Source organism: Patella vulgata, chromosome 6, assembly GCF_932274485.2.
Source record: "Patella vulgata chromosome 6, xgPatVulg1.2, whole genome shotgun sequence".
Lineage (NCBI taxonomy): Eukaryota > Metazoa > Mollusca > Gastropoda > Patellidae > Patella > Patella vulgata.
The window spans coordinates 22,005,674-22,027,362 of NC_065884.2; the positions used below are offsets into that span (position 1 = coordinate 22,005,674).

General features: G+C 34.2%; 1 protein-coding gene across 4 annotated transcripts; it reads left to right on the plus strand.

Annotated features, from left to right (window-relative positions):
• The first annotated feature begins 1,006 nt into the window (after window positions 1-1,006).
• LOC126824839 (A-kinase anchor protein 10, mitochondrial) lies at window positions 1,007-17,947 on the plus strand. Of its 4 annotated transcripts, none has more exons than XR_008788562.1 (15): window positions 1,007-1,173; window positions 2,127-2,240; window positions 3,314-3,364; window positions 5,467-6,225; window positions 7,893-7,991; window positions 8,187-8,271; window positions 9,191-9,314; window positions 9,573-9,709; window positions 10,176-10,320; window positions 10,831-10,939; window positions 11,462-11,654; window positions 12,139-12,221; window positions 12,535-12,569; window positions 13,365-14,598; window positions 14,693-17,947. XR_008788562.1 is itself a non-coding variant. In XM_050554233.2 (15 exons), exons 1-15 carry the CDS (start codon window positions 1,149-1,151, stop codon window positions 14,179-14,181), a joined length of 2,058 nt encoding a protein of 685 aa, XP_050410190.1. In that variant the 5' UTR covers window positions 1,007-1,148; the 3' UTR covers window positions 14,182-14,667. The 4 variants fall into 4 exon arrangements, 3 of the variants coding, with proteins under 3 accessions (XP_050410190.1, XP_050410187.1, XP_050410189.1); XM_050554233.2 differs by lacking the exon at window positions 14,693-17,947 and having other exon boundaries at window positions 13,365-13,434; window positions 14,153-14,667; XM_050554230.2 differs by lacking the exon at window positions 14,693-17,947 and having other exon boundaries at window positions 13,365-14,667.
• The last annotated feature ends 3,742 nt before the right edge of the window (window positions 17,948-21,689 follow it).

Here is a 21,689-nt window from a genome sequence, read left to right on the forward strand (position 1 = left end):
TGGAATGGGCTGGTATAATAGACTTTCTGGACCGGGTGTGCTGGCAATCTGTTTCACAGAGATCTTTTAATATCTCTGTTACAGATGACCGTTTCGGCACGTGACGTCACATCACGCGGCGTCAATCATTGGCTCAATAGCGCATGCATTGTTTACATAAGACGTTACTGATTCGGGCTAAATTGTGAATTTTACTTATTTTAATACCCATTTACACTAAATAGGAAATGGTTTTTACCTACAAACAATTCAAACGTACCGTCTTTATTTATTTTTGTAATAAATGAAAAATTCACTGATGATCAGTGTGGTGTGCTGGGTGTGGGCCGGAATTCGGAATCCAGCATAATATGACGATATGATAATTTCACAGGTTGATGGTTGTAAATTACTTGCAGGTCGGGGTTTTGGCCAAAATTAATCGATTTATGAGATATATTATTTGACAGAGATTATAATCAGATATATGCCACCAAATCGCATATTTGGGGTTCATTTTTCTAAATTTTCCCGGGGGAGAGCCCCCGAACCACCCGTCTGGGCTCCGCGGTCAGTAAAAGGGGCCGCACCGACACGAGAGCCCGGGCCGGTTCCCGGCCCCATGCAATCCGCCCCTGCTTATAATACTTTAAGATCCATGATTTTGCATTAACTATTTTTGAACTATTATAGCTAGGACATACTTGCATTATATACATCTTACATAATGCACCTTGGGGTAAACTGGGAGCCACTGCTACAAAGTTCAGTGACAGACGAAGTTTGGCCATAGACATACTAGGCTAGTAAAGCCCCCCGGGCCCTTTGTAGTCCGTGTAATGGTAGTCGCTTATGTCTTAGACTTGTAACTAAACTTGATCCATAACGTAGCCACGTTTTTACAGAACTAAATGAGAAATGTGTATTTAATGATAATTTGGTCAACTTTAACTATTAATTGATATTCAATGTCTGAAATGTATCATTGTTTAGATCATAAGCGGCATTTTCGTACTGACGAAAAAGATGGCCGCCTCCTGGAAAACGGAAATTGACTTATGAAAATAAAACCGGATTAATAGTACATAAGACGATGTTGTTCAATGAAACAACCAACAAGTTCTAGTACAAGGCATGAATTTTGTTTATAAGTTGATGGCAAGGTTACCATGCCATTTTTTCGAAGAAAAACAGGTATGTTTTAAACAAGAGTCACATTGGCAGGAAAGTAGGCGTTGCCGTGTTGTTTGTTATGTTAGATGTCACTGTAACAAACTCCGGACTGTCAGTGCTACACCGCTAACCGAACTTGATTTGATTGTCGTTATGAAATACGTTTTTCTTGTGTTTGATAATATGTTACCAAAATGTCAAAATGATCGCAATCGATCATTAGGCCTACTGTTTGAAGCTTTCTAAACCTCTCGTAAGATTCAGCAACAACTAGATTTAAAACGATTTCCTGTTGCGTTTATGATTCATTTAGGCCTAGTAGTTATAATAAGGTAGATCTTTGCGCGGTCATTGCTAGTCATCCTTAACATCCCCTGAAAATTTTAAGTCTCTACGACAACCGGAACTGGTAGAGGTGCGAAAGTGCAATAGCGCCGATCTTTGCACTGATTTAATTGAATACCAGTGGAAATGTTAAAAGCTAATGTACTTAAAGGAGCTAAATCGCTAACATTTGGGACCTAGAAATTGAGCCAAATGGGTCTCAACGCATATAATAATGTAATCTGATTGTATATGAACTGATTTACATTCAATTGTTTCCGTTTTGACTCTAATTTCAAATCAGTTACCGGTATGTCCAGCGAAATACGGCATGAGTCTCAACCAAATAGAAATTCCTATCGTCTGGTTATTCCAGTCTATTGCGCATATTCTCCAGATAAGTTATGGCGTCACCTTTTGACATGAGTTGTGGAATATGTCTAGCCTCATTCTTTCTGTTCACTTGTTACAAATGATGCTGAAACGTACTATGGTACACAATTCATGTTTTCAACGTGTAAGACTTCGGGTGATATTGGGTTAACGACTTAGCTACTTTAAATTGAAATATGATACCATGCACTTTATGGTACATAGGCCTACATTTAATATCATAATATACATCCTCATGTATATCATATCAATTATAGATAAAAACCAAGCCGGTAATTCTGGGTCACAGAAGACATCAACAGTTAAAAGAACACCATCATCAGTTAGTACAGGGAGCTCAACTGGTTTAGGTAGTCCAGATAGTAATGGAGGTGAGAATATATATTACCGGTAGCCTTCATGTAGCCTTAATAATCATAACTTTATGTTTGCTTTCAATATTGCAATGACTTTAGCTCATTGTCTTTTTGATTTATTTTGTCGAGTGAAAGTTTGTCTTTGTTAAAAATTGTACCCATCCATAACTGAGATATATCAGTAATATATATTACTAAACTGTGTGTTACTTCAGTTATGGATGGGTCAAGCTTTTTGTTTTGAAAGATTAATTGTAAGTCAGCTTGATTTGTAATATTCGATGTACTAGTACTTATGTTCATAGAGAGTTAGGGATCGGGTGGCTAAGTGGGTAAGACGCTGGCTTGCTAGCCTGGAGGTCGGGTGTTCGATCCCTGCATTGGCTGAGAAAGTTCATCCAGATTTTCTAGCGTGATTCCCCCTTGTCAGTGATGCAGGACGGGGGGCCTGACAAGGACAGCTGTCTAGCCGTTCAGATGGGATGAAAAACCGAGGTCCCGTTTACACATTGGCATGCACGTAAAAGATCCCTTGACAGTTGGAATTCGATATAAGAGTAGGCCCCGGGCAAAATTTGCCTCATAGCACACTGTATGGCGTATGCTCGTCTTCATTAACCCAGTTTGGAGCAGAACAGTAGGATGTTAAACCCCATTTCATTTCATTTATGTTCATAGTGGATAATAATTTCCATTATACTTCACGGCTGGCTCTATCCTTGGATGTAAAATTTTGAACAAGGACAATATTGTCTTCCAACAGAACTGATCAACATACATGTATACAATTTAGTGAAAAAACAAATTTATTTTTAACACATCAAAGAAGTCTAGACACTTGCAAAGGGGAACATTGACAGCATGGTATATGCACAACTGTTGTAAAATCTACAATGATCACATGTTACTTGTTAGTGCCCCACATCTAAATTTATTGTCAAGTCATTACAATTTATCAGTGGTATCATCTGTTTTCACAAAGTACATGTATGTGTTACGCTTTCAAATACAATAATTTATAGTGTTGTTCTCTCATGTTTGATCTATTTTTACTATGGTTAAGTAATTATGCATATATTTGATTTTAGGTCCACCGGTGTTACTGTTGTCTGATGATTTTGAAGAAAGGGGTGATTTGGGTATGGCTTTAAAGTTTAATAAGAATTTGAAAACTAGAATTTAAAATTTTAAAAAGATATTATTTACTGATTTACTGTTCATTTTGGGATGTAAAGCAAGGCCTGAAATGTTTATTTGTTTTGTTTTCTACATGAAGCAGAGTATTTGTGGAGATCCCAAACCAGATACTTGTACCATATTAAAACATGAAATATTTATTTTATATTTTTGTAAGCCCACATTTAATGTGAGGGTATAGTTGTTGCCTCTGGGTCATTCCATATCAACTTTTCCAATGGTGGGAACATGCCCCCCTTCAAAAAAATTATAGAAAATATATGTTATAGTGTATATGGCCTTAAATAACAAATCTGACTTGTTAGCTTAAGGCCATATACTATAACATATATGTTTTATAATTTTTTTGGAGAGGGTCCTGTCCCCAACTTTTCGAAATTTGGTCCACTTGACATGGAATGACTCCTGTCAGTTCACCAGTCAGTGTTCCAAATTCTTGTAAACACCCTATAAGTATAAGAGATTTTAAGAAATTTTTTAAAAACTTTGTGGGATTATTCAGCTAGTTCGATGACCTGACGAGGAACCTAGTCAAAGTTTAGTGACACATTTCTTTTTTTTACAGAGTTATTCTCCTTGTCAGTGAAACCATGTAAATGCACCACAATTTGGAATTTTTGAGACATTTTCTTTTTCAAACTTGGTAGGATTGTTTAACTAGTTGTACCATATGTAAATTCAGACTCTGTAATTACACACTGATTTTATATGGAGATAATGCACCTATCATCAAAACCTTATTTGAGTTTGACACAAAGCTGATGGTGGGTAATAGTGGGTATATTTGACTATATTCCTTGCATGGCAATTCTATTATATATTTTTAAAGCAAATATACAATCTATCTATACCATATCAAAAGCTTCCAGCAAATGTCAGTATGTCAGTTGTGACCATGCAATGATTAATTACCTTATGATGACCTATACATGTACTATTTATGTAATGTGGAGTGTATATATATCTTACATAATTAACTGATATTCATTTCTTCACCTTGTAAGGGGGACAGTTTGATGATTTATATTTCATATATAATTATGTTTAGTCATTTTAGGACATTTTTTATTTTCTTGATAAGGCATCTTGACCATTGGTATTGTTTGACACATACCTGCATTTAAAGTAGCTAAGTCTTTAACTCAATATCATCCGCAGTCTTTGACATTGAAAACGCAAATTATTTGTCAATTTAAATCAACATTGATGTTGTGATCTTACCGGGAAAAGATGAGCGCCAATTTAGCTCCTTCAGATAATACATTTAGGTAGACTCCACTGTAGTTATTATATAGGCTTTCATCCTATTTATATAATTTGGATGACAGGTGTGAAGTATCAGCCCCGGTTTCACAAAGTATTCTCAGGCATAAACAGACATTATGCAAGAGCTAAATCTGCCTATTGCAGGTCTTTCTTGAGGCCTTAGATGTTATATGAATTATTAATTAGACATAATTACATGACAAGACCATAATCAACTCTTGATGCCATTGGATGGAAGTAGATTAAAAAGGTTCTGCCATTTAATGATATAATTTAAAAATGGATAATCGAGACTTTTTTTGTTATCGTAACAACGTTAGCAATGATGATCGAGGCTACACTGTTCTTCTAATGGCGATATCTCGGCTCGAATTGAAGTAATTTGACTGAAATTTTCAACACATTCCCTTTTCGTTATAGCGAGAACTGTCGGCTCCTTATCTAATCTTACATAATGCCCCCTTAAGTTAAGAATTTACTCAACTTTTAATCACTGTTTCTTATTGATGTACATAATAAGAAGTTTGGGTAAATTCTTAACTTAAGTCTGAGAATGTTTTGTTCCAACTAACTATTACAACAACACAATGCTACATGTATGTCCTCTCACACTGACAACCACAGGTTAACTGATTCTCTCTCACACATATATAGTATGAACATTAAGCTCCTTGATCATGAAACTAATTAAAACAGTGAAATAGAAAAGTTCAACATCACTAATAATGGCAATATCGGCTTCATGGATGTTAGTGAAATATGGATTTTTTTATTTCAGGAATTACAGAACCCCAATCACCCATGCGAACTACTTCACGTTTGTCAAAAGCCCTGACAGAAATAATACATGATAGAGATGCATTACCCTTATTTATTAGTTTTATGGAAACCAAGAAAGCTGATCATTTTATACGATTTTGGTTGGATGCCGAAAGTTTTCAAATTGCCACACTCACTAGAAAACGGACACAATCTTTTAAATCAGGTAGCTCGACTTCTCTCAGTAACCAACAGAACCAGACATCAAAGTCAAATTTAGAAAACGTGGAAGAAAATTGTAATAGGGAAGGAGCTAATGGACAGAAAATACCCGATAGTGTTGTTCAGGCTAGTGAAAATTCTGGTAAAATCGAATCACATCATGAAGTTGTTGTGGGTGAAGGAGAGAATATAAATAAACCATCTGAACAAAATCCAGGGTGTGTTGACATTGAATCAAATAAAAGTGATACGGAAAATAGTGGAGTTAATGAACGATTGACTAAAACACAGGATGAAGATGGTGATACTAGTGTTCAATTAAGTCAAAGTGCTATAAATCCAAACTCTTCCGAATCCTCATGTGATAAAACTGGTGTAAAAAACAGACATCTTTCAGAACCCAATGCATCTGATAAAACCAATGAAAATTCGGGTTCAAGTCCAAAACATAGACATGCATCTGAATCCAATATTCCAACTTCTGTTGAGGTTAATGAAACACGTAAACCAAAGCCATCACTTTCTATAGAAGAATTGAAAGAAAAATTAAAAAAGAGTAAGTCATTAGCTTTCATTTATCTTTAGTTTGAATTTGTATATGGAGATGTGTATATACCATTTGAGAGCTACAGTGGCTGAGTAAGTAAAATGGGGGGCAGAGGAACGTATTTTTTTGCCCGATTGCGCCGATTTTTAAAATCAGTCAAAAAATTGCCTGTGTGCCCCTTCATGGCGACAACGATTCTGCTCTGTGAACCATTCGCCCAATCAATCACTCATATCTAGCTTGTTAGATAGTTTTGGCCGAATATTTTTCGCCGGCGATCTAATTCGTGTGTGTGCCCGTGTCCAGCATATATTGTCAGACGAACCATTTTTATAAGCCAATCTTAGACATGATTGATCTCAAGATGTCTGCCTCCACTGCCGAAAGATGGTATCTAACTCCTGTACCACAATTTTCAATTTGTCCAACGAGCCCTTCTAGGCATTCTGCGTTTTATTTTAAGCTACAAGAGCAGTCTTACGATTTCGGCGAGTCACCATTTAGAACAAGTCACATGATTGAGGTAATTTACTCGCAGAATAACATACACTCTCTATACTATCTCTAAGTGTGCCCGTTCGAGATCTGCCTTAAAAATCGATGGCAAATTCTAATTGCGCTATTGCCGTGAAAATAAAAGAACCCTTGAAAGTAGGCATTTAAAATACATATAAGAGTAGGCCATAGCACACTGCATGGTTCATAGCTCGAGCTCGTCTTCATTGGCTCAGTTCAGGGCCTGCAACAGGGCACTCCAGGCCGTGGGACAAGCAACTCAGAAATTACGAAAGATACATGGTCTTTAGCGTCATTTTGGCGTACATCTGGGGGTATCTGGAGGTCACTTTGCTATAATACAGAAACTGAGATTTAACACATCAACATAAGACATACTGATGTAATAATAATCAAATGTGCATGATTTTGACAGGAAATTTTAAGCAAGCCAACAAATGGAAAACAAATACTGTGACCATACTTAGTGTATAGTTTCACTACCGAGTTCTTTGATCATGAACATTTTATGCTTAGCCTAAGTATAGATAATCAGTTTGATTGCTTAATCGTTTTGATAAAGTAAAATGTGCATTTAATCAATATGTGTCATCTATTTATTTATGGAATTCGGGTGGGGACATCAGCCTCACTGTTGGCTTGTTTTTGTTCATTTATACCAACAATTTAAAAAAACAAAAACATAACTTCGGGCCCCTCCAGACTCCGGACCCCTGGACAAGTGTCTCCGCTGCCCCCCCCCTTCTCACAGGCCCTGGCTCACTTGGATTAAAAAAGTAGGATGCTAAACCCCATTGCATTAATCATCTATATAGTTCTAGATTTTTCATCTGATTTTAATGTAATGGGGTATGTTACTTCTTTGTATGGATCAAGGTCCCATGTACACATTGGCGTGCACGTAAAAGATCCCGTGGCAGTTGGAATTTGATATAATTTCCCTCATAGCACACTGTATTGTGTATGCCCATCTTCATTAGCCCAGTTCAGAGCAGAACAGTAGGACGTTAAAACCCATTTCATTTTATTTCATTTCATTTCATTTCTTTGTATGGATATTAGATGATGGGTTTCGCTTAAATTTCCTTTTAAACCATTATATTTATTTTCATCACATCATGAAGTTTTCTTTGCTGTTATTAATAATGTTTCCTTTTTAGGTATAGAACGTGATGCTGTAAATATTTTTACTAAATACATATCCCAAGATGCCACCCACCCAATTGGAGTGTCAGATGAACTTCGAAATGAAACAATAAGTAAGTTTACAAACGTGAACCTCTCCCCGCCAAAAGTCAAGATTATTTTGTGAATAAACCAATAACTACAGTTATGCCAAATAAAAATTGAAAATATTTATGATGTACAGTAGTCTCACACTGGTATTTTCATCTTTTATTCAGCAGAAGTTTTTTTTTATCCAATTGTTATACAATATATCAATTTCTTTCAAGGTTATATTTGCCGTGAAGATGGAGAAGTGGACCCTACTTGTTTTACTAAATGTCAAAAATTTGCTGTAGATGTTATGCAAAAAAAGTAAGTGAATAATTTTATAAGAATGCGGAAACAAGACAAAATATGTACAATATGTACCTTATTATAAATATATCCAACGTGAAGATATTACTGGTATTCTGAATACTGGTATTTCAAATTGAAACCCATCCAATCATAGCTACAAAAGTTTATTTCTTCAGTATTGTTAACAAAGAGTTCCTAATGTTATTTATGTTTTCTTGTGGGTATGATTCATATAAAGGGACATAATACTGCCTATTTATTTATTCATTTCAATTTAATCTTGCTAGTTTTCGTATTGAAATGAACTAAATTATGTCCCATTATGTGCTGCACCATTTGATAGTTTGACACGTTTGGTTCAATTGGGGAGTGAGGCGGTGGCTCGCTAACCTAGATGTCCTGGGTCCGATCCCGGTGATGGCCGATAAAGTCCCTTAGTCATACAGCGTCTAGCCAAACAGATTTTACAAAAAAATGAGGTCCTGTGTACACATTGGTGTGCACGTAAAAGAACCCTTGACAATTTGAATTGGAAATAAGAGTAATCTGCATCCCAACTGTCAAGGCAAAAGTTTGCCCATTCACATTGCATGAAATTTATGTTATAATTCTTTGAAGTTAATAACATGTGCATGCAAATGGTAAGTTTAGATGGCAATTTTAAAACTGTGTGGCATGATGGCTTTGTTGCAATATCAATATTCTTTGAAGTTAATAACATGTGCATCCAAATGGTAAGTTTAGATGGCAAGTTTTAAACTGTGTGACACTATGGCTTTGTTGCAATATCAATATTGACATATCTATAAAAGTAACAATGACCAGGTACATGTAATTGAGTTTTAGTATTATGCCCCTTTCATTATAATATTATATAATGAAAAATGTATTTGTCTGTGATTATATAGTAAAATTTTTTATTTCTTTGTTTCAGTTATTTTCCAGCATTTCAGGGTAGTGAATATCATTGTAAACATCAAGTTGATATTTTAACTAGTGGTAAAGTGTATTTAGCTGATATTTTATATAATGAGATGGCTCTATTCTACTTGACAGAGGTAATCACTATTTTCATATCAACATGACATTGTTTATTTATAATTCCTAATCATTTTTTTAGAATTGTATGCAGAGGACAAAAAGGGAAATTAAAAATTCACCAAAGACAAACTAGCTAGGGTTCTTGATCCATTTTGAAAGAAAGAAACCGGACAGAATAGTGTCACTAGTAGTTACTACAGGTCATTGTCAACCTCAAGAAATATTATCAAACAGGCTTCACCCAAAAATTAGTATTTTCATTTTGATAATTTCAGTTTTTAGAACAGGAAGATGCCAGCCACCTTTTACAATTTTGGATGGCTGTAGATAATTTTCAACAACATTTAGCTTCCCAACAAGGAAAATATGATGGAATGCAGGCTCAAAGTGATGCTATGGTATTTTATGATAAGTAAGTCTTGTGATGCTTTTTTTGCTGATATGAGTCTTTAAGGGAATAAAATGTAAAATAAAATGGTTGCCCATGTTTTAAGGATTAGGACTTCTCTTATGAATGCTAATGAAAATCCTTGTCATTGGTGCAGGATGTTGGGCCTGGCAAGGACCAACATATAGTCGTTTGGTTGAGACAAAAAACTTAAGTCCTGTGTTCACATTGGCTTGCACAACCCCCCCCCCCTTGATAATTAGATGTATGGAAAAAATTTCCCTCATAGAACACTGTATGGCATATGTGCTGTCTTCATTAACCCAGTCTGTGCAGAAATATTGAACAATAAACTGGTTAAACACCATTTCATTTTGTTTATTGTCTAAAACAATTCGAGAAATTGAGTTTTAAGATAGTGTTAGTTTGATAATTGTGTATTTTTTAGGCATTTATTTGAAAGTAAAGTGTAATTTTATTTATTGTTTAGGTATTTTTCTCTACAAGCTAGTCAGCCACTAGGGTTTGATGATAAAACAAGATTTGAAGTAGAGAGTAATATATGTAGAGAGGAAGGACCATTACCAGATGTCTTCTCTAAACCTAAAGATATAGTGTTACGTACTCTAGATAAGGTAAGAATAATTACTTTGTCTTGTGTAATTGTTTGTGTGTGGTGCCCCCCCCCCTCCCCCCTGCACTTACTAATTAATAGAAATTAAAGCTGATTTAAAATCAAAATGACTGTAACCAAGAATAACCTTAAGTTAGAAATGATTGAATAATATTTTGAACCTAACAAATGTATTAAGTGTATCGATATTTAACCTTTATTCTGGCATTTTGAGGCTTTAAGAAATACAAACTCTTTTATAAAGTATTACAGTGACACTGGATGATACATAAGTTCAAACAATAATTTACATGGCACCTATTGGCAGAAGTAGGCCTACCCAATGTTGCTCTGTATCTGTATTTTTTCTCACAATTTCCCCCAAAAAGATGTGTTTTAATTAAGGTGAGATTTGAAGGCGGCAAAGGTAGTCAGATGCTTAATGTATGATGGCAATAATCATTCATAGCTTCAGGTCCTGACAGAAAAATAGTAGTTTAAGTGATAAATGTTATTTTAATCATAATTTCAGGTATATTTTGAACATTTTTTAAAAAGTGAAATGTATTATAAATATTTATCTGACCTGATCTCGACAGTTAATATGGCACAAGACTTGCCAACCAAACGCAAACGCACAGGTGAGCAAATTAAAAAAGATTATTTGTGTGTGTATTTTCAAAAAATTTCTCAGATTCTTACATTATGATACATTTGCATGTTATGCTAAAATATCAAATTTCTCAAGGATTAATCTACCCTAATATGTACTCAGATTGATTAGTTTTACATTTAATTAAAAAATCAAAATACCAACGCTATATAATCTCACTGCGTCAGATCAGATTTAAAACAGGCCTATCAATTTGGTTCACGGCAAATAAAAATAAGCTTTTCAATTTGTTATATCTTTTTAAATACTGGAAGGAATTGAACCAGCTTTGGACTGATATTACCATTTGAGATTCTACTTTCACAATTTTGTAGTTAGCAAGGCATTCTATAGCATTAAAATCATGCATGCATACAGTCTTTTATGTAACGAAAAAGAAAATACATTTCCATAAATAATAAATGTCCTACTACTTGTTACTATGCAATTATATTTGTTGAATGTAATTCATTTCAAGTAAATAAATTAAACCGATATTTGTTTTCAACAGGAAGTGATGCATCATCAGAACATAGTGGTGGAAGTCAGAGTGTTGGAGCTGACAGTCTTTCATCTCATAAAAATACTCTACTAGCCATGGATAGCAGTAGTATTAAAAAAGCCCTCAACAAGCTTGATATAGATATGCGAATTGATAATCAACTATTAAATCCAGAAGAATTATGGAAACGACCAGTTGAAAAGTAAGTTCGATGTTTGTGTAATTGAAAAGAAGGCAGAAAATATGAGTTGAATAATGCCCCTTTTTCTTTAAAATTAGAGTAATTTCCCTTAGTTTTCATATTACAGATATGTGGTAACTCTTTGAATATATTATATTTGTCCCAGATTGTCATTCAGTTATAATTTATAAATGATAGATAAAGATATAGTTGAATTAGAGAAAAGAGTAAAAAGATTTAGTGAAATATTGTCCTCTTTTATTCGTAGTGCTAAAGAATCAAAATCAAAAAAAAAAAAATAACGTGACATTTACTCATCATCTTTTGGTATTTGCTAGAATTATTGGCTTCTCATCAAATTATTTCAAAACATTTTTGTTCCACTGGAATTCTAAATTAAGACCATTCTACACCAAAATTTAAAGTAGTGTACCACAGAAATTCTAAAATGTAAAATGACTCCAACCCATTAGTTTATTTACCCAGAAATTGTCTTTAATTTCAGAAAAATGTCTCTAGGAAGTGTCAATGATTATGGACAGTTTGTATCAGAGTTCACTCGAGAACCAGATCATAAAGAGAAAAAAGGTTGGTGAAACAATTATTACTAAGATCTAAAAACTTTTATTCTACTGGAATTTTAAGTGTTTATTAACTTAATCAGAAAATGTTTTAGATAATTTATCTGTCTCTAAAACTGGAATTAAATGGTAAAGTTAAACACACTGTACAATTCAAAGAAGAATTGTCTAAGAGATAAATTTGCCTGTTGAGATTGAGATATATTATTCACATAGCAAGCCATAATCAACTCTCTAGTCCATCAAATGGCTTAGATATTGAGTGGATTAGACAATCTTTATACTGTCTTAAATATAATTTTATCCAATATTTTTTTCAGCATTGTTTTTTAAGAAAAGTCGCACAAAAGAGAAGGTAATTAAAAATCAATATTTATTATAACTATCTGGGGCATTTTCAGAAATTTAAGCAGTGGGGGTCCAATGTGGAGACAACCTTAAGTTTGGCGTGAGATCGTGAGATTACCCAAGAATTTGATCAAATCAGAAGCTATGAGATAATATTTCTGCTTATTTAGTTGCATACATGTATACGATTAGAGTGGAGTTCGACCGACGTTATTTCGACGAATGTAGGAGAACAAAATATATCCTTTTGAAATCTTTAAAACCGATTCTTCGTGTACATACAGGTGGTAAAAGATCCATTAATGTTTCCAACCGTACAGACACTGATGGGTTTATGAATTTCGAAGAGTTTTATGATCAGATTAGGACCGAAATACACATTAAATATTTCACCAAGAGTTTCTATGATTGAAATATATTGAGATGTTTTATAAGGTTGATTTTATGACTTGTTTCAATCTATGTAAACATGGCTACTTAAGACTCGCATGTGGTCAATAGCTAAATAAGGTAATCCGGTAATGGGACCGGAAGTGTCATAATTAACACGATACGATCTCAGGGTTATAAATTTGAATGGACTCATTTTTAAACTGATGTGATTGGTATTTCATGCTGCACACAGAAACAATTTAAACAGCTCCCTGGTAAAGGTTGTCATTTATTTTTATAAATATAAAATTTTCTGCAAGGGAGTTTAAAATAAAAAGATTAAAAATTTAAGAAGTCTGCTTATTTCACTATTCACTATTAGATTCTAAAATAAATATTTTTCTGTAATCTTTATAAAATGTGATTTCAGGAACAAGAGGAGATGGCACTACAAATTGCTCAGATGATTTTAAATGATGTTGCTACGATGACAAAAACAGGTGATTTATGTTCAGGAAAAGATAACCCATCAACTAGCGCAAAACCAGATAAACAAAAACAACATAAGTTATAGCAGTAACTTGTATCATTTAATATTTTATTGAGTTTTTAATTTGTATATTATGTTTTTTTTATAAAGAAAAAAAAAACATTCTTAGAAATCGAAGATAAGTAAAATTTGACTTACACTGATGCAATTTTTTAGTGACTATGCGGTGGTGATCAACTTTCTATACGAAACATAGTTGTGTATTTTTCGGTTAAAAGTACATATATAATATATTCTGTTGAAAGTATATGTATAATCAATATACTATATTGTCACAAACAAAAGTGTTTTATAACATAGAGTTTCGAATGGCTGATAAATTGTTGATATGATGACATTTGATTGACTTGATATAGGAAATGAAAATGTAATATCAATTTTGAAATATATTGTTGTTTTCAATATTTGTGACATAATAAATTTTGAAAATCAAAAAAATTCAATATAGATACTGAACCTGATGTTTTGGAGCATTAGTAGAATCTGTTTTTAAATAATCTATTCTTTTCAAAGTTTGTGATATTAAAACCTAGAGATTAAATTAATTTAATACAGATAAAAATTCTGAACCTCAGAATATTATATTGTAGGAGCTATTGTCATCATCATCATCATTATCATGTGAAAATCAAATTAAATTCCTATCATCAAACTTTAATATTTTTTAGAGAATGTCAACATGGGTGATTACAAATAGTTCAGTTTGATACCAAACCATTACATAGAGTGTAGTAATTGAGGAATTTATTGAGGATAATAATAATGATAGCTTCTACCAATATATGTCTGAAGTTTAAGACTAATTTTCCACTACCTATTAATATTATAAAACAGTATATTGTACATTTAGTTCATGTTTAAACTGGTAATCTTATTTATTGATTTTTTATATGCTCCCACATTTTCATGTAGACGTATATTGTCGTCGCTCCTGTCCGTCCGTTCACATTTGTTTATGGACAGTCTACAGGTCACAATTTTTATCCGATTTTGACAAAACTTGAAATATGGGTTTATTTCCCATCTATACTGGCATGTATCGGGCCATAACTTCATGGATTATGGCCACTAATTGTACGAAAAATCAAGTTTTTAGCTTGTGGACACTCTAGAGGTCACAATTTTCATCTTAATTTGATGAAACTTGAAATGTATGTTCATAACCCAAAGATCTAGGTTCCTGTCGATAGCTTGTGGACACTCTAGAGGTCACAATTTTCATCTTAATTTGATGAAACTTGAAATGTATGTTCATAACCCAAAGATCTAGGTTCCTGTCGATATTCGCGCATATCGGACTGTAATTTCCTGGATTATGGCTCCTGAATGTATGAACATCGTGTTTTTAGATTGTGATTCGTCTAGAGGTCACAGTTTTTATCTGATTTAAAAAAAACGTTCAACTTTATCACTTTTACACCATAATGATGTTTGAGTTCAAATTTCATGAAATAAGACAGAAACTGTCGGTCAAAATGGCTGCTCCTCGTACGCAAATAGTGTAAAAATATGTAATACCAAGGTTGTGAAACCTCTAGAGGTCACAATTCTGATCCGATTTTTATGAAATTTTAAATTCATGTTTATATCACAAAGATCTTGGTTCCTTTCGATAATATTGGAACGTAACTTCCTGGATTATGGCTCTTAATACCAAGGTTGTGAACCCTCTAGAAGTCACAATTTTTATCTGATTTTGATGAAACTTGAAATACATATGTTTATAACCCAAAGATCTCGGTTTCCTTCGATATTCGTGCCTATCGGACCGTAACTTCCTGGATAATGGCCCCTGATTGTACGAAAAATTGCATTTTTTTTTTTTTAGCTCATTCTCAATCCATCTGTTGCAAAATGTGCACGTATCTTGCATGGCAACCGCTTGTTTACACAAGATTTACATTATTTTTATAATACGAGACGTACACCTGACCTGAAGTCATGGATACTTGCGGACAAACACTGTCTTGTACAATTGTTGCATCATGAATGTGGTACTGGTAATATTATGTAGGTAAAATGTGTTTAAAAGTATATAAGACTATTATTATTTACATGATATTAACAGTTATATTTAAAGACTGTGCTTACTTTTACTGTTTACCATATGATATGTTAATATATCTGAAGTATGACTGTGTAGCCACTCAGACCAATTTACTACTAAATAATTGATTTTATGAGAAAAATAAATATGGCTGTTTAGTTTAATTAGAAGAGTTGTCTTAATGGCATTGTTAACATCAGTTGGTGATTATTATTGATGTTTTAATTCTCCACACACTATTTTATTGATCAAATGAATCTAGGGTCGGAACTCAGATGTAAGCTGTAAGGAAATGGAAATACTTTAGATGGCTGGATTTTGAAGGCTCTTTTGGCTAATATAAAAAGTGGAATTTCCATATAAAAGTTCTCTACTGGAAAGAATAAATCATTGTTTAAGATTAAGTTATTTTTGGGGATAAACCAGGACACTTTTAATTTTTCAGAACCATACTGTAAATTACGAAATTGACAATAAATAATAATTTAAAAAAAAGCATATATATTATGGTAAAAATTGCATTTAGACTTGAGTGTGGTAGCTTATATTATTTCGCAAACTTCCTATTAAAAGCTCACTTTCACTTTATTAACATCAAAAAATTTTATTTTGGTGCCTAAACCCTCCAAATAAAACACCTTCTACTGGTTATTTTGAATACATAGTTTATTGATTGATATAGATAAAAATTGACTTAAGAATTGTTGAATTCCTGAATAAATTCTGCAATTTACCACTGCTATTATCTGAGAGACTGATACAAGTGTTTTGGTATGAGGTACTTCCAAAAAACAACAAAATGTCACACCATTTGGTTCTAGTATTATATAATTTAGCAAGTATAATGAAAATGCGAAGTATTAAAGCTATAAATCGAACAATAATAATAATAATAATAATAAATAAATCTTTTTTGTACTAGAGGGTATGGTAGTACCATGATACATGTTAGGTATTCATTAATTTGTATATCAGAAATATTTAAAATCATAATTACATGTTTTAGACATTTATTTATTTGGTTCAAATCCACAATTTTCTTGCATCAAGTGAAATTAAGTGTATTCTATATAGCAATTATATAATGATACCATAGAGGAAGGTCGTACAATATGAATGATGTACTATTTAGTATATTTGTATATTTTTATAGGATTTGTATAAAACCGCAAATTATTACAATGCCATTGTTCATTTATAGAGAGAAAATGTGTGTATTTTTGTGCTATCATAGTGTAAGAGATGTCTTTCTTATATATATATATATATATATATATATATATATATATATATGTACATAAGACAGATAGTTATATATATATATTGTAATTCACAAATAAAATATAAGAAATAAATTTATAAAAGTCCAGAATATTCTAATGTGATTGATCTGTGTAATAGTGTTTAATTCAGCCTCTATCATTTTCAATTTCAATTTAATGGTATATTGTCGTTGGTCCGTCCACATTTAATTTTATTCACTCTGTTAAATTCTTAAACCATTTTGATTAAATTTCCATAATTTTGCCCCTGCTGGATAAACAAACATTCCCGTATTGGTATTCACTCTAACATCCGAGTTCTTGTCCAGAGTTTCAAACCCTGACTTGTGATTGTTAATATTTGCCTATATTGTACTCACCCTGGCCACTTTTCACAAAACACAAAATTAGGATCATGATCAATATTTGTGGTGTAAGCCCCTTATCCCAAAACCACATTTTCGAAAAAAAAAAACAACCACCAACAAAAAAACCATGATATATGAAGAGTTATATTAGAGTGCAAGCTACAAATTTGCTAGTGTACTATGTTAACTTGTCTGTCACTATGTGTTTAATAAGGCCAGTTATGTCTACATTATGGTGATCTGCAAACACAACATCAGCTTTTGATCTTTTAATTTGATATAAAAATTTCTGTTATGTCTTTGACTTTATCAACTCTACAGTGATGTACTAACGCTATTGAATCCAAGAATTGCTTTATTAAAAAGATGCGGGGTTTGACAAAAACCTTACTTTGTTTCTGAATAATATGTTGCCCGAGTTATAAAACTTCCATAAATCGACTGTTTTATTATAGGTTGTACAATATTCGTTAAAACACTCAAATCCAATTAAAATCATCAAACTATTTTCCCTAAAACTAAAGCTACAGTAACAGTTATATGAAGAAGCTGCCTTGAAATTAACTAGTTAGTAGTATTTGGCCATATCTGTACAATAATCCGGGTCATATAGTTATATTTAATTGGCGTCTGTTTAGTTTCACAATCACATAGAATATTTACCTATAATTCCTGTTGATAGAGAAAATGTATACTAATCAAATCTGAATATTATTTGTTGAATGTTTGTATGTTATTATTATTATATTATTAGAGATATGTTAATAAATAATGTTTTCAATATAATACTTATTTTTTGGTTCTATATGCCTACTTTATAATTATATTTTAAAAAATCTATTTTTAGAAGCCATGTTTGTCAAGTAACTTGATTGAGGGAGGGCTTATTTCCAGAATGTATTTGTCGTTACTTACTGTCCATTTACCATAAGTAAATTCTTGGAGTTTCTTCTCCAATGTTCCCCAAACTGCTTAACCATTCGATCAAGAAATAACAACCACTCCCCCAGTCAAGTTGGCAGACAATGTTTTCTTTAATTTTTAGCTCAAGATGTTGAGCCGTTTAGAAATAATTACAATGGGGGCTCTAAGAGCATTCCATAAAGAATTATTAAGTTATATTCTCTAAAACAGCTGATTAAAATTCAAACACTTTTAGTCTATGATGGATCATCCAGATCATCTAGATTTAAATCTTTCATCTTTCTTACTCTCCCTGCATGCACTTCTTTCGCTCTCAATCTTTCCTTCAACTCAAGCAATCTTTTCTCTCTATTTAATTGGGCATTCATCATTTTTTCTATCTGTAATTTCTCATTTTCTTTCATTACTTCTGCTGCCAGCTTTGGCATTCTGTTGTCTTCTTCCATTTTCTATTGAACAAAATAGAAAAAACAATTTTAATTTATTCAACACTGGACTGAACTCATGAGTCAGCAAGAACCTTGTTGTGGGACACTTGTTGCATCGATGAACGAGCCGGATGGTATGGCGGTCTGACAATCAGACTTTTCGGCCAGAGGGGTAAAGTGAGAAAAAAAAATTAATAAAGTGGCCGAAATCACAGTTTTCGGGCATCGGTCATTATTTGTGTTATCAATTTTTCGACAATCGGAATATAGTCCTTTTTTGGAGAAAAAAATATCTTGCCTTCTAGTCGGAAAAATAAAGTTCCCGAAACCTTTTGACTAGAGCCACATTTCATTCGGGCATCATCATTTAGTTTCATCAGTTTTTGCGGTAATTAGGATTTCTAGTGTCCGGTGAATGCAGCTACAAGAGTGGGATTAATGATGCAAAACCATATGAAAAAGGCTATATTGGACCACTATCAAGTTGTCGGAGAGAGGGTTAGGGTGGGGTAAGCGTCCACTCGACACAAAGTAGGTTATTTCGGGACCTAACATTTAATAATTCACATCGAGCGTAGGTGTGGGACTCTGAGTCTGAACACCTCAGAGACAGAACAGGCTATACAATCAAGTTGCTGCACTTACGGGTAGGTTTCAAATTCTCACCAACTGCGCGTTTCTCGCCTTGGGCGTTTGCGGCGCAAAGGAATCTAAACGGGTATTTTTCCGCCATTTCAGTTTTGCCCCAATCGCGATTGCAGCTGTCTAATTTTCGAAATACCACCCTGTTAAAACAGCTCATGGAGCTCGTGCATCAATGGGCTACCGTCTGTGGTGCTGACCCGGAATACGTGAATAATAGTTTGGATGGCACGAAATAACGAACTAAACCGGTGTGCATTTTGCGCGTTTTCAACAGCTTAAATTTTAAGACACGTTGGCAGAAAAGCTGTTGTCTTGGAACAATAATTTGACACACGCAACCATAAAACTATAAACTACTGTAGTTATATAGTCGCAAAATGACCGATATTGTGTCGACCAGATGTTAACCAGTATTCCTTCTGATATAGGAGACAATAGTATTACTAGCCTCTCGTCCATTTTGTTTCAGATTTCCCTTCTCCAATTTACTCGTTCTTCTTCTACTCAGGGTTTCCAGCCTTGCTGCGTGTCCTTCTGGTAGTGTGTGGTTGATCTGAATAATTTGAAAGCTCATGAAACCCGCCGATGTTTGTGTTTCTGGTAGGCTGACCAAAGAACCGCCGATATGATCTCCAGTTATTTCTCTTCCGTTTCTTACTACCTCTGACTGATTGCGTTTTTCTTTCAACCGATCTCTTAATTCTTTTAATCTCATCTCTCTATTTTGTTCCGCGGCAACCATTTTATCTTTTTGAAATTCTTGTTTGTCTACCTTCTTTTCTCTACATTCATTATGGAATTTCTTTGCCATATCTGCTTTTATTTCCTATTCAAAAAAAATATATATATTTCAATGACGAATTTCAAACTTCAATATACATGTAATGATATCCGCCACTGTGGTAAGAATATGCGTCAACCACCGCTGAGTTTTAAGATGAATCCTAGAAAATCCTTACAAATGTCTTACGGTCGCTGCTAGCAAATCCTTACAAATTTCGTACGATCAGCAGAAAAGCCTTGCCGTCAATAATATTAATAATGGCTTGTGATTGCTTACGAAAGTGTTGCGAATGGAACTAGAATATTATTTCCTGACGGAGGGTTGGATGGCCGAATGGTTAGCGCATGAGTCAGCTGGCGTGGTTTCGATTCCCCGTTTGTATACGTGACAATGAGGAGGGTCGCCTGTCTAACCTCGTGGGTTTCTCGGGGTCCTCCCACTGCTAAGTCCCCTACGAGTAAGCGAATTATTCTCTCTCTCTCTCCCTCTCCTGACGGAGGGTTGGATGGCCGAATGGTTAGCGCATGCGCGCTGCATCATAAGGTCTGCCATTGAGTCAGCTGGCGTGGTTTCGATTCCCCGGTTGTATACGTGACAATGAGGAGGGTCGTCTGTCTAACCTCGTGGGTTTCTCGGGGTCCTCCGGTTTCCTCCCACTGCTAAGACCCCTACGAGTAAGCGAATTATTCTCTCTCTCTCTCCCTCTCCCTCTCCTGAGAGTATTAGGATTAGGCCTATGTTCTTAATATTCGCAACACGCCATTTGCAACACCTACGAAGGTGGCGGATTTTATTCGTAATCCCATTCACCGCTGTCTACATTTGCAGTAGATGGGCCAGGTAGATTAGGTATATAGTTTGCTTGGTCTGGGGTTAAGGTATTTCTTTTTAACTAACCTTCCGCCTTTTCTCTGCTTTTTCTAACTTGGTTTTCTGTTCTTCTGTGACACCTTTATCCTCTATCTATTCTCTGTATTTTTGCCGGTGCTGTTTTCCTGGGACTAGCCTCCACTACCTCACAACTTATACCTCCAGACGCTCGAACTTTAGTTCGGCTAATCCACTCCTGCTGATTTATTGCTAGAGTTGGTGATGAACATGTCTTCGTTCTTGTATTTCTGGTTACAACAAAGAGATCAGATTTATCTGTAGATCTATCTTTTCCAGGATTTTCTGGATTTTTCACCAATATTGTTTCAACTCGGTTGATAATTTTAGAATAAATACATAACATTTTTATGTTTTTGTCAAACGTTTGATAAATCCGTAAAAAGCGCGCAACTCTATCTTAATAATCTAGCTAGGCATAGAAAAGACGTTACTGGGTTACCTATGTGCATCATGGGATTGGACACAATTGAGTGACGTTATTTTGAATTTGGGGGTTGCGCGCTTCTCTATAAACATGGCGTCTACATTTTTACCGTAACATATCTATGACTTGACCCATTTATTACGCGGGGCGTTTTACATGTCCAATACCAAGACATATTCATACTGCAATAAAGATTTTTAATATGAAGTGATGTTTTCATAATAAACTTGCGAAAAATAACCTCCTAGGCTGTATCTGGGTAGGGCCTACCAATGGTGCTGACGTATAAATTATACACTCAATAAATAGGCTATCAGTTTATGTTGGGTTATTTTCATAGGCGTACGGGCTGGATGACAGTTAGGGAGGGGGAGGGCAGAACCCGAAATGACCGAAAGAAATTCGGGTTTACAGACAGGCGCCGGTCTTCAA